The sequence below is a fragment of the Halichoerus grypus genome, chromosome 8, assembly GCF_964656455.1.
Source record: "Halichoerus grypus chromosome 8, mHalGry1.hap1.1, whole genome shotgun sequence".
Classification (NCBI taxonomy): Eukaryota; Metazoa; Chordata; class Mammalia; order Carnivora; family Phocidae; genus Halichoerus; species Halichoerus grypus.
The window spans coordinates 6,470,626-6,484,814 of record NC_135719.1 but is presented as its reverse complement, the minus strand read 5'-3'; the positions used below and the strand labels follow the sequence as shown (position 1 = coordinate 6,484,814).

At 38.4% G+C, this 14,189-nt stretch overlaps 1 protein-coding gene across 2 annotated transcripts in view; it reads left to right on the top strand.

Annotated features, from left to right (window-relative positions):
* Window positions 1–14,189, top strand: part of FANCI (FA complementation group I) — an 80,563-nt gene that overhangs the window by 7,776 nt on the left and 58,598 nt on the right. For both annotated transcript variants that reach the window (XM_078078890.1, XM_078078891.1), the window contains exons 3-6: window positions 7,276–7,348; window positions 11,794–11,924; window positions 12,552–12,708; window positions 12,788–12,845. In XM_078078890.1, the coding sequence (XP_077935016.1) occupies window positions 7,276–7,348; window positions 11,794–11,924; window positions 12,552–12,708; window positions 12,788–12,845 (419 nt within the window). The remainder of the gene's footprint in view (window positions 1–7,275; window positions 7,349–11,793; window positions 11,925–12,551; window positions 12,709–12,787; window positions 12,846–14,189) is intronic.

Sequence of the window (14,189 nt, the reverse complement as noted above, 5' to 3'; positions counted from 1 at the left end):
AAAAGAAAATATGTCATGACTAAGTGGAATTTATTCCAGAAATACAAAGTTGGTTCAGTGTTAGAAAGTCTATTACTCCAAAGACCCTATGATTATCTTCATAAGTTAGAGAAAGCCTTTGAAAAAATCACCCATTCCTGGTAAAAACTCTTTGAGAAAATGGGATTGGGGGTCTATTTCCTTAACATGATAAAATGTATGTGTAAATCCTAAAGTCAGCATCTCAATGGGAAACCCTAGGGGCATGGTAATGAGACTACTGAGATCAGGAACCAGGCAGCCTACTCTTTCCACTGTGATTTAACGTTGTCCTGGTCTGTGAGCCAATGCAGTTAAACTAGAGAAAACAATGAAAGGCATAGGAATAGGAAAAAAAGGTATAAAACCATCTGTCTTTGCAGATGTCATACTAGTATACCTGGAAAACCCTGAAGAATCTGTGATCAAACCATCTACAACAAGAAGTCAGCAAGGTAGCAGAATACAAAATTATGTAAAAATAGCATTTCATACACATAGCAGAAACGAAGTTCATATAGAAAAATAGGCAAGAATAGCTAGGAAAACACTGAAATGGAAGATATCTGAGGAAGGACCAACCCTACAAGATACTAAATGTACCAAAAATCCTCTCTAATTCAGTGTGGTATTGGTGCATGAAGAGAAGAACAGATAATGGAATAACAAAGTCTCAAAATAGACCCAACTACATATAAAATTTAGTATATGATAAAGTGGTATTCCAAATAATTGGGACAAAGATCGTATTTAATAAATGGTGTTGGGACAACTAGATAGCCATTTAGGAAAAAAATAGATAAAATTAGATTTATTCTTCATATACTGTTCAAGAATAAGCTCCACACGAATCAGGTCTAAATGTAAAAAAAAAAAAAATCTAGGGTACCTGGGTGGCTCAGTCGTTTAAGTGTCTGATTGCACCTCAGGTCATGATTTCAGGGTCCTAGGATCAAGCCCCGCCCCCTCCTTTTCAGGCTCTGTGCTCAGTGGGAAGTCTGCTTGTCCCTTCCCCCTTGTGTGTGCACTCTCTCTAAATCTTAAATCTAAATATTAGAAGAAAATGGTTGAGATTCCTCTTTTTAATTTCAGTGCAGAGAAGGCTTTTCTAGGACTCAAAATCTAGATACACTAAAAGATTGATAAATTTACCTACATATAAGTAAAATTTACATGACCAAAAACACCATAAGCAGAATCAAAACACAGATGACAAATTGGGAGAAGATAGTTGCAACGTACCACAGATAAAGGGTTAATATCCCTAATTCATAGATAACTAATAATAATTGAGGGGGGAGGCCAAAAATCCCATAGAAAAAGAGCAAAAGGAATGAAGAGGATAATGACAAAAAGACATAAAAATGGCTGTAAACATAAGAAAAGATGCTTCACTCGTAAGAGAAATACTAATTAAAATGAAACTGCTACTATTATCTGTCAGAGTAGGAAAAAAATGAACACCTTGTCTATACACTCTTGGTGAGATTGGGGAAAGAGTCACTCATACATTGCTGGTAGGAATGCAAAAATGGTAAGACCATGATTAGAATTTGATGCTATCTAACAAAACTACTTAAATATATTTCCCCTCAACCCACTCATCCCACATCTAGGAATACCCTAAAGATGTACCTCCAACAATATGAAATTATATTATGCACTATGTGCTTGAATCTGTAAAAAAGAATGAAGTTCACTATGGACTGATAATGATTTCCAGGAGATATTAAGTTAAAAAGGCAAAATGAAAAATGTGTACTTTCTACCTTTTATATAAGAAAGAAGGGAAATAAAGCATACATATATCTGTGTATCCTTACAAAAAAGAAACTCAGGAAGAATTCCATAACCATACTGAAGGTGAGGAGGTAGAAAAAAAGAACTAATCCAAGTATTTGACTATATACCCTCAGTCTTGGGCAGAGGACTGAAGGGAGAAATATAAATAAACCATGAAGTTTTTAAATAGGATTATTTAATGTAGTGATATGTGCAAAGCAATTCTGAAATGATTTTAGATGTATTACAGGGTTCAGCAAATGAGTAAATGTGTTGACGTTGGGAAGTCAGCATTTCTACTGTGGTAGAAGGGACAAATATAGGATATAGGAAGGCAAGAAAGAACCCTGTGGGGATTAATTAGAAATGGAAGTGTTGATATGAACTTAATGACTTCTCACATATGTGTACATATATGCATATCTACACATACATGTATATTTGTATGTATTTACATATACATGCATATATATATATATATTTAGCTCTGTTCACTGAAAGACCTAAGATGTGGCAACAAAGATGCCACAGTAGTAACAAGCACAGCCATGACTTAGATCTTTGGTCTCTAATACTCATTCCTCACTAAAAGGAACCAGGGCTTTTCAGAGAAATGGCTGCTTTCAAGAGTGGGCCATGATAGATACAAGATGAGCCTGGAACATCTTGCTGAGCCAGAAAGTAAAGAAGTGCTCAGAAAAAATGATGAGGGCATGTCACAAGGACATATGATCTAACTCAGAGGGGTTCTACCACCTAGATCTGAGGCTATTAGAACATCAAAATAATTAAGTTCAGTTATGAATTATAAGACTTTGAAAAATAAATTTGTGATTCCATACTGATAATAAATAAATTTTAGGGAGAAGGAAGGTCTCTTGCTTACTGTGCTAGCATTAGAAAATCATCATTTTGCAGCTGTCATGATGAAGATTGGATCAGGCAAGAAACCAGTGGATGCTAAATCCAGGGAGAATTTTCTTTTTCTTTCTTTTTTTTTGCTTTTTATTTTGAGCTACTTTTAGACTTACAGAAAAGTTGTGTGGGGCGCCTGGGTGGCTCAGTTGGTTAAGCGACTGCCTTCGGCTCAGGTCATGATCCTGGAGTCCCGGGATCGAGTTCCGCATCGGGCTCCCTGTTTGGCAGGGAGTCTGCTTCTCCCTCTGACCCTCCTCCCTCTCATGCTCTCTGTCTCTCATTCTCTCTCTTTCTCAAATAAATAAATAAAATCTTTAAAAAAAAAGAAAAAAAAAAAAGTTGTGTGTATCCCTCCCATAGCATCTTACATAACCTTAGAATTTTAAGAATCAAGAAATTAACATGGGTACAATACCATTAGCAAACCTAAAGACCCTATTCAGACTCTATATGGTAGTTTTTCCACTGATGTCATTTTTTCCCCCAAGAATCCCACTCAGCATACTACATTGCACTTGTTATTTTTCCCTGATTTTTGAGTTTGCAGCATTCCTCAGTCTGTCTTTGTTTCTCATGATCTTGATAACCCTGAGGAGTATTGATCAGTTATTTTGCTGAATGTCCCTCAGTTGGTGCCTGCCTGGTGTGTCTCATGATTGGACTGAGGTCTCATCCCTGGTAGAAGGACCCCAGAGATGGTGCCTTGCCTTTTTCAAGTGTATTGTATCGCTGGGCTCATGATGTCTGTGTCATTCCTGGTGGTATTGACTTTGATAACCTGTTAATGGTAGTTGTTGCTGGGCTTTTCCATTATACAAGGGGAAAACTAGATGAGGAGCAGGATATGTGCATGGTCAAAGTGTCTCCCTACAAACTGCTCACTGGTTGTAATTATAAAGTGGGAAAATCAAGCAAAACATTTGACTGAGTGACCAGAATTAATATTACCAGTGAGGGATAGATGGACATCACATGCCTCCAGGTGTGATACTATGAGAAGGACACAGTATCACCTGTGTTCTGACTGAGAATGCATAAACTCAGTGTAATCATGAGGAAACATCAGACATTGCAAAATGAGGGCTGTTCTATTTAAAAAAAAAAAAAAAAGTCTATATCTGGACTGTGCCATTAACTTGATAGTTTCAGTCTACCAATTAAAAGAAAAATGTTAAAGCCTTCCAAAGTAATATGGATACATAATCTTACTTCGTTTACTTTTGTGTTTTAAAATGCAGTAAATGCAGTAAAAAGCATAAAGTGAAAAAGGAAGAGGAAAGATTATGTAAGTGGAGGGAGGAAGGAGAGCAGAGGACAGAGGGAGTAGAAGAGAACTATTCGTTGAGTACCTGTGTGTTAATTCTCTCCTGTCATCTAATTGAATCCTCCTAACTGTCCTTGGAGGTAGGGAAATGGACACACATACAGTGAAATAACTTGACTGAGATTATGAAGCCAGTAAATGGCATGGCCAGGATTCATCATCTGATTCTAGGTCCAGTTTTTTTTTTTTTTTTTTCCCCATGCCATACTGCCTTCTAATGAAACTGAAATTGTTTCAAGAAGAGTCAGGGTTTCAGTGTTTATAGCAGCAGTGTCCACAACAGCCAAACTATGGAAAGAGCCCAGATGCCCATCGACAAATGAATGAATAAAGAAGATATGATATATATACTCAATGGAATACTAAGCCATCAAAAAAAGAAAAAGAAAAGAAATCTTGCCATTTGCAACGATGTGGATGGAATTAGAGTATTATGCTAAGCGAAATAAGTCAATCAGGAAAAGACAATTATATGATCTCACTCATATGTGGAATTTAAGAAAACAGGATCATAGGGGAAGAGGGGGGGAAAAAGACAAAATCAGAGAGGGAAACAAACCATAAGAGACTCTTAATCGTAGGAAACAGAGGGTGGCTGGAGGGGGAAGGGGTAGAGGAATGGGGTAACTGGGTGCTGGACATGAAGGAGGACACGTGATGTAATGAGCACTGGGTATTATATAAGACTAATGAATCACTGACCTCCACCTCTAAAACCAATAATATGTGTTAATTAATTGAATTTAAATAAAAAAAAGAAACCGGAAAAAAAACCCCGAATTTTAGAAATGCCATTGGAAAACCTACAGGATTTTTTTCTGTTTCTTTTGAAAGGCCAAATATGAATTAGAAATTTGTGGTGTATTATTTTATTAAAAAAAAAAAGTTAAAAATGAATTAAAATAAAATGAGGATAAAAAATTTTAAAAAAAGTAGAGTCGGGGTTTCTCAGCCTTTGCACTGTTCACGTTTTGGACTGGATAATTCTTTGTCGAGGGGTGTTGTCCTGTGCCTAAAACATCCTGTAGGGTGTTTTAGGAGCATCCCTAGTCCTATCCATTAGATGATCGTAATACCCTTCCAGTTATGACAACTGAAAATGTCTCCAAGCATTGCCCAGTGTACTCTGGGGGTTGGGAGGAGGGACAAATTCAGCGCTGGTTGAAAACTACCCTTCTCTGAGGGCTATGTCAAGGGCTGAGTATTCTGCTGGCAGTTCCAAGTGGAGAAGTCAGGTACTTCCTTATTACCTATTTAAAAAGGGAGATAAACAGACTCTAGTCAGAAAGACCAGGCCCATGTAGTTGCGGAAGAGAACAGATTCAGTTTTATTCATCTTGGCTTCTGTGACATTCATTTCTCTGGATATTGTCACCTTCTCCATCTTTGCTGGCTTCTGCTTCTCTTTTTAATCCTTGAATGTTGGTGTTTCTCCTCTCTTTATGTCTCTTCCTGAATCATCTCCTGTGTTCCCATTGAACTCTTCCCAGGTTCCATTTTGGCATATCCAGTTGACTACTTGGCATTTCCACTTGGATATCTTAAGAGTAGTAGTTCTGAGTCCCACGGCAGATTTGCTAAATCAAAAACTGGGGCCTTGCAATTTGTTTTAACAAGCCCTCTGGGTGATTTAGATGCTTAATACCAGATTTTCACCATGTCAGTGGCTGGTGCCACCATCTATCCAGTTAGTTGCTTAAGCCAGAAGTGTAAGAGTTCTTGATTTCTTTTTCTTCAGCACCACCCCCTTTTCACTTCTAAACCATGTGGAGGTCTGTCTTAGTCCATTCAGGCTGCTATAATACGACAGGGGCGCCTGGGTGGCTCAGATGGTTAAGCGTCTGCCTTCGACTCAGGTCGTGATCTCCAGGTCCTGGGATCGAGCCCCACGTCGGGCTCCCGGCTCGGTGGGGAGTCTGCTTCTCCCTCTCCCTCTGCCTCTCCCCCTGCTTGTGTGTTCTCTCTTTCTCTCTCTCTCTAATGAATAAGTAAAATCTTTGAAAAAAAAAGAAAAGAAAATATGACAGACTGGGTGGCTTATAAATGAGGAACATTTATTTCTCATGGTTCTGAGGCTAGAAGTCGGAGATGAGAGTGCCAGTATGGTGAGATGAAGGCCCTCTTCTGTCTGGGTTGCAGGCTTCATGTTGTATCCTTACATGGTGGAAGGGGCTAGAGAGCTCTGTGGGATCTCTTATAAGGGGACTAATCCCATTCATGAGAGCTCTACTCTCATGACCTAATTATCTCCAAAGGTCCCACCTCCAAATACTGTCACATTGGGCATTAGGATTCCAACATGTGCATTTAGGGGAGGACATAAACATTCAGACCACAGCAAAGTCCTATTAATTCGAGCCCTCAAATATATCTTCAGTCTGCTTTTCTTCATCTTCTTTATTAGTTTGCCAGGGCTGCCGATTATAAAAGTAGCACAAACTGAGTAGCTTAAACAAAAATTTATTTTTATAGTTCTGGAGATTCGAAGTCCAAGATCACAGTGCTGGCAGTGTTAGTTTCTTTGAGGCTGTGAGAATCTCACCTAGCTTCTGGTGGTTTGCTGACAATTTTTGGTGTTCCTTAGCTTCTATCACCCTGCTCTGCCTTCATTTTCACACGGCACACTTGTTGTGCATGTGTCTCTGTGTCCAAGATTCCCCATATAATGATAGTCATATTCACACCAACTGTAATGACCTCAACTTAACTAACTACATTTGCAAAAGCCCTATTTTCAAATAAGGTTACATTCTGAGGTCCTGGGGTTTAGAACTCCAACATGAATGGTGGTGATGGGGGGGGACTTTAAAAGTTCAACCAGTAATATCTCCCCTGCTATTTGGGCTAGGCCACTATCGTATCTCACTTTTGAACACTATAGCAGTCTCCTAACATATCCCTATTTCACTCTTAAGCCTCCCACAAGCCATTCTCTACATAAGGAGCAAGAGTGATTAAAAAAAAAAGAAAGTATCCTATCACTATGCTCTTTTCTCTTTAGTAAGTTCTGTTGTACTTAGACAGTTGTAGAGTGAGGATACGAATAAATTTCAGTCTTGACAGCCCTGTATCATGTTAAGTTCTACCCTGCTCTATCTAAATCAGTGATATTTGTGGTACCTGAAGTCTCTGAAGGGTATGAACCTGACAGATGATTCATACTGGGAATGTCGGTCATTGGGGTAGAGAAATTGTTGCCAGAAACTTGTAGCTTTTTCTTTCTTTGATTGCAGTTGGCTGATCTCCTTCAGAATCAGGCAGTGAAAGGAAAAGCTGCTGGAGCACTCCTGCGAGCCATCTTCAAAGGTAATAATTAATGCCACTCCTACCTGCCTGGGTTTGTTAGATTTGTTTACTTTGAGCACATATTGCTGCTTTTCTTACTTTTGAAGCCACACTGAGACTTCCTGTGTTTGGGGGTTTTTACAAAATCAACTAAAGCAGCAGTCTCCTTTCTTAGGGACTCAAATAATTTTACTTAAGGGGATTGAAGTGGGCACTTGAGATTGTATCGCTGGTTTGGGGCCTATAAAGGATGCATTTCATAAAATGCACTTTGGTTTACTTGTGCTTTTAAAATTGTGGAGAAGAGAACAGCAATGTTTACTACTTAACCTGTGCTTAACAAGGGTCAAAGGAGCTCTGGGGTTTAATGACTTGGAATATCTCTGTTGACTTCTATATTACGTTACCACCAGCACTGAGTGAGGATGATGATTTCTCCATATCCTTGTCAACCCTTGTTACTGTCTGTCTTTTTCATTGTAGCCATAGTAGGGAGTGTGAAGTGGTATCTCACTATTGTTTTGATAAGCATTTCCCTGATGGCTGATGATGTTGAGCATCCTTTCATGTGCTTACTGGCCATTTCTGTATCTTCTTTGGAGAACTGTCTATTCATATCATTTGCACTTTAAAAAATTGGGTTGTCTTTTTATTATTGAGTTGTAATAGTTCTTTATATGTTCTAGATACATGTCCCTTATTAAATATATGGTTTGCAAAAATTTTCTCCCATTCGGAGTTGTTTTTCACTTTTTTGATAGTATGCTTTGAAGCATAAAGTTTTTTGACGTCCATTTTATTTTCTTATAGCTTGTGCTTTGAGTGTTTTATCTAAGAAACCGTTGCTTAGTCCAAAGGCATGAAGATTTAAACCTATGTTTTCTTTTCAAAGTTTTATAGCCTTAGCTTTTACATTTAGATCTTTGATCCATTTTGAATTTATGTTTGTATATGGTGTGAGGTAGGAGTCCAACATCATCTTTTCTTGTTTTCAGTAGCACCCTTACTGAAAATCAGTCGCCCATAAATGTGAGGGTTTATATCTAGACTCACAGTTCTAGTCTCTTAATCTATATATCTCCTTATGTCGGCACCACACTGTCTTGATTACTATAATATTGTAGTAAGTTATAAAATTGGGAAGTTTAAGTCCTCCAACTTTGTTTTTCTTCTTCAGGATTATTTTGGATATTCTGGGTCCCTTGTGTTTCCATATGAATTTTAAGTCAGCTTGTCAGTTTCTGAAAAAAAGGAAGCTGGGGTTTTAGTAGGGATTGTGTTGAATCTGTTTATGAATTGGGAAGTATTGCTATCTTAGCATAAGTCTTCCGTTACATGAACATGGGATGTCTTTCCATTTACTTAGGTTCTCTTTATTTCTTTCAGTGATATTTTATAGTCTTCAGAATACAAGTCTTATACATACTTTTCTTAAATTTATTTCTAAGTATTTTTTTGATGCTACTGTAAATGGAATTTTCTTAATTTAGTCATTTAATTGTTCATTGTTAGTATATAGAAATGCATGGGGCACCTGGGTGGCTCAGTCGGTTAAGTGGCTGCCCTTGGCTCAGGTCATGATCCCAGGGTCCTGGGATCGAGCCCCGCGTCAGGCTTCCTGCTCAGTGGAGAGCCTGCTTCTCCCTCTCCCTCTGCCTGCTGCTCGGCCTACTTATGCTCTCTCTCTGTCAAATAAATAAAAACCTTAAAAAAAATAAAAAAAAGAACTGCAGTAAACTTTTTTTTAAGATTTTATTTTTAAATTTATTTATTTGGAGGAAGAGAACGAGCAGGTGGGGGGAGGGGCAGAGGGAGAGAGAGCGAGAATCTCAAGCAGGTTCCATACTTAGCACAGAGCCCGATGCAGGGCTCAATCTCAAGACCCTGAGATAAGATTTTATTTTAAGTAATCTCAAAAGGGGCGCTTGGGTGGCTCAGTCAGTTAAGTGTCTGCCTTTGGTTCAGGTCACGATCCTGGGACCCTGAGATTGAGCCCTGCATCAGGCTCCCTGCTCAGCGGGGAGTCTGCTTCTCCCTCTCCCTCTGCCTGCTGCTCCCCCTGCCTGTGCTCTCTCTCTCTTTGTCAAATAAATAAATAAAGTCTAAAAAAAAAAAAGGTAATCTCTATGCTTAACATCGGACTCAAACTCACAACCCCAGATCAAGAGTCCAATGCTCCACCGACTGAGCCAGCCAGGTACCGCCCTCTAATAATTTATTTTTTGTGGATACTTTAGGGTTTTCTATAAACAAGATTATGTCATTTATGAATAGGGATAATTTTACTTGTTTTTCAAACTAGATGCCTTTTCTTTTTTTCTTTTCTTTTTTTTTTTTTAAGATGTTATTCATCAGAGCACGAGCTGGTGGGGGGGGCGTGCAGAGGGAGAAGCAGGAGACCCGGGGCTCATCCCAGGACCTGGGGACCATGACTTGAGCTGAAGGCAGATGTTTAACCAACTGAGCCACCCAGGCGCCCCTGTCCTTCATTTTTGAAGGATAGTTTTTCTGATTGTAGAATTCTTGGTTGACAGTCCTTCTTTTCAGCAGTTTGACTATGTTATCCCATCTCCTTCTGCCTTTCAATGTTGTGGGGGGTTTTTTTGTTTGTTTTTGTTGTTGTTTTTTTAATGAGAAAACAGCTGTTAATTATATTGAATATCTGTTTCCCAGATGACTTGCTCCTCTGTTATTGCTTTTAAGGTTCTCTCTTTGTCTTTGACTTTTTTTTTAAGTGTACAGTTCAGTGGCCCTAAATACAGTAATTACTCTGTCTAGAATTCCAATACTATGTTGAATAGAAGTGGTGAAAGTGGTAAAAAAAAAAAATCAAAAAAAAAAAAAGTGGTGAAAGTGGGCATCCTTGTATTTTTCATGTTTTATGGAAATGCTTTTAATCTTTAATAATTGGGTATGATGTTAGTTATGGGTTTTTCACATATGGCCTTTGTTATAATGAGGTGTCTTTGATTTTAACTGCTAATATGTCTAGGTGTACTTGTGTTTATCATTGGACTTTATTGAGTTTCTTAAATGTGCAAATTAACATTCATTAAAATTGGGAAGTTTTTGGCCATTTCTTCTTTTGCCCCTTTCTGTCTTTTGGAACTTTCATTATGTCTGTGTTAGCACTCATGATGATACCCCACAGGTCTTTGAGGCTCTGTTCATTTTTCTTCTCTTTCTTTCTGTCCCTCAGACTGGATAATCTCAGTTGCTCTATCTTTGAGTTCTCTGTTTCTTTCTTCCACCAGGTCAGATCTCCTGTTGAGACCTTGTTGTGATTTTTCAGCTCAATTATTGTACTTCTAATTTCAGAATTTTTATTTACTTATTTACAATTTCTTTTTTTCATATTTATTTGAGAGATAGTGTGAGCATGCATGCATGCACATGAGCGGGGGTTGGGGGAGCAGGCAGGAGAGAATCCTCAAGCAGACTCCATGCTGATTGCGGAGCCTGATGAGGGGCTCGGTCTCATGACCCTGAGATCATGACCTGAGCTGAAATCAAGAGTCAGATGCTCAACCAACTGAGCCACAGTGGCGACCCTGCTTATTTACAATTTCTGTCTCTTTGTTGATAGTCTCTATTTAGGAGACAATTCCTTTAGTTCTTTAGGCATCGTTTCCATCTTTGAACATACTGAAAATAGCTGATTTAAAATCTTTGTCTAGTAATCTAACATCTAGTCTCTGTCAGGGACAGTTTCTAGTTCTCTTTTTTCTTGTATATGGCCCATACTTTTGGGACATTTTAAATGATATTTTGTGGGAATTCTGGACATCAGATACCATTTTCCTCTCCCAGGATTGTTGTTGATGGTTTTCATTATTTTGTCAGTTTTCTTACTGCTTTTATGGAGGAGAGGATTTTCTGAGGTCTTTATTATTCTGCCATTCCTGCTGACATTACTCAGTTATGTTTTGAAGTGGAGTATGTTAAAGACATTTAATTTGGGTTACTGGACCCAAAAAGGCTCTAAGGTATATTAAGGTATTTCTCCGGGGCACCTGGGTGGCTCAGTTGGTTAAGCAACTGCCTTCAGCTCAGGTCATGATCCCAGGGTCCTGGGATGGAGCCCTGCATCGGGCTCCTTGCTCAGCAGGGAGCCTGCTTCTCCCTCTCCCTCTGCCTGCTACTCCGCCTGCTTTTGTGCTCTGTCATAAATAAAGAATCTTTAAAAAAAAAAAAGTTATTTCTCCTTTTGGTACTATGAATTTGTTTTAAAAATTAATGATGTAAGTGGAAGAAGAAAAGATGACATTTCTCATCTGCCTAATTTAAGTACTTTTGTAAAGCTCCTAAATATTGCTGTTCTAAACATTCTAGTAGTCAGTAGTTTGATAATTCTACTTCTATATTAAACTATAAAGCTGTTTGTTTTTCCTGTTTGCCCTTCAACTTTTTAAGATTTCTTCCTTTATTCTTTCTTTGTTTCTGTACCACTCGTTTAAAACAATAAGGTTCCCCCTGCTCTGAGGAAGCTGGAGCTCTTAGGAGACTTAAGATATACATTTGTTGTATCCACTTAGTGGAATCAGGGGATTTGCAGAAAGAAGTAGCATCTGAGATCATAGGATTACTAATGCTAGAGGTAAGTTGGAAAAGAAAAACTTTTTTGCTTTTGGGTAGATTTGGGGGCGGGGGTTGTAATTTGTTGAGGGAGGGTAAACTTAAATGTGCCAAACCTAGCATAGTTCCTATTTATGAATAAGAACTACTGTTAAAAAAACAGAATAGGGCACCTGGGTGGCTCAGTCGTTAAGCGTCTGCCTTCGGCTCAGGTCATGATCCCAGGGTCCTGGGATCGAGTCCCACATCAGGCTTCCTGCCCGGCAGGAAGCCTGTTTTTCTCTCTCCCACTCCCCCTGCTTGTGTTCCTGCTCTCGCTATCTCTGTCTCTGTCAATAAATAAATAAAATCTTAAAAAAAAAAAAACAATAGATGATGGATGGGCCATAAACCCATGTTTATGTTAATTTCTGATACTGTGGACATCTGATATCTTTGAAGAGTATTTGAAAACATTGGAGAACTGATGGAGGATTCTGACCTTTGAAATCTTTTACAATTATAAGTTTGTACCAGAGCAGGATCCCTTATAGGACCAGTTCAGGGTTTCAGTGCCAGTTCTATTAGTTCAGCAAGAGGCACTATTTTGTGGAAAGAGATACCAAACATCTGTTCTGCTTAACATTTTCTTTATCCCATGAATTTTTAGGCTCACAATTTTCCAGGATCATTACTGCTTGAATTAGCCAAGGAGTTTATTAGTGCTATCAAAGAGGGCAGCTTAACCAATGGAAAGTCTTTGGAGTTATTACCCATTATTCTCACTGCCCTTGTTGCCAACAAGGAAAATCTGGATTATGAAAAAGGTAATTTTCTTCCAATTTTAGTGGCTTTTTTGCTCGTTACTTAATCAAATTTATTTCTCAGTGTATTTTGCATTTCTAGGTGAACTGAGTGGGGAAGAATGTAAGAAGCAGTTGATTAACACCCTGTGTTCTGGCAGGTAAGTCTTATTAATGTGTAGCACTTTCTCAGATGTACAAGTGGCCAAAAAAAAGGATTACAGTTTATTTCAGGAATTTGTATCACTAAGTCTTTAGTCTTTTTTTTTTTTTTTTTTTTTTTGGTTATAATGTACAACTGTAAAACCATTTATGTAGTCCACGATGAATTTTTGAGAGATTACTTACTATATTTTCTGTTCTAAGACTGCATATAGTTTCTATTTACTTGACTGTTCATCTTAACACAGTTTCGTCCTCTAGCATTAATTTGGAGTCCCAAGGTCCTTAAGGCTGAGAAGTCATCCTGCTGCTATATCTTTTCTATTTTTTTATTTTTATTTTATTTATTTATTTTTTTAAAGATTTATTTGAGAGAGAGAGAATGAGAAAGAGAGAGTACATGAGGGGGGAAGGGTCAGAGGGAGAAGCAGACTCCCTGCTGAGCGGGGAGCCCGATGCGGGACTCGATCCTGGGACTCCAGGATCTGACCTGAGCTGCAAGCAGTTGCTTAACCAACTGAGCCACCCAGGCGCCCCTTATATTTTTTTTTAAATGAGTAGGATATTTAAGTAATGGTTGTATCTTTAAGCCAGAAATATGGGAATCTACCTTAAGGAAAGACTCCAGCATAATAAGAAAATCCTCATACATGAACATGTTCAACCCAGAAAATTGTGACCCACTTATGCATACAATAATAGAGAAATGTAAGTTAAGGTATGTAACCTATGTAAGTTAAGGTAGAGCCACTCCATGAAATTTAAACCCATTAAAAGTGAAATATATAAAACCATCAAAGATGAAAAATCCTTACTAGTCAGTGAAATAAAGAGAATACTAAGTTGTGTAATACAATGATTACATTTGGGTACATTTTTTTTTTTTTAAAGATTTTATTTATTTATTTGAGAGAGAGAGAGAGAGAGAGCATGAGAGGGGGGAGGGTCAGAGGGAGAAGCAGACTCCTTGCTGAGCAGGGAGCCTGATGCAGGACCCAATCCCGGGACTCCAGGATCATGACCTGAGCCAAATGCAGTCGCTTAACCAACTGAGCCACCCAGGCGCCCAACATTTGGGTACATTAAAAAGAAACAGAAGGGAACACCCAGGATTACCTAAATCAGAAATAACAGCTTTTATGGTTCTTTACATAAGATCCTTAACATACATAATTTTAAGTATGTATCAGCTCACATGTGCTTATCCATTTATTCATTTGTTTTTAAATTTAAAAAAAATTTTTTTAAAGATTTTATTTTTGGGACTCCTGGGTGGTTCAGTCAGTTGGGCGGCTGCCTTCGGCTCAGGTCATGATCTCGGGGTCCTGGGATCGAGTCCCACA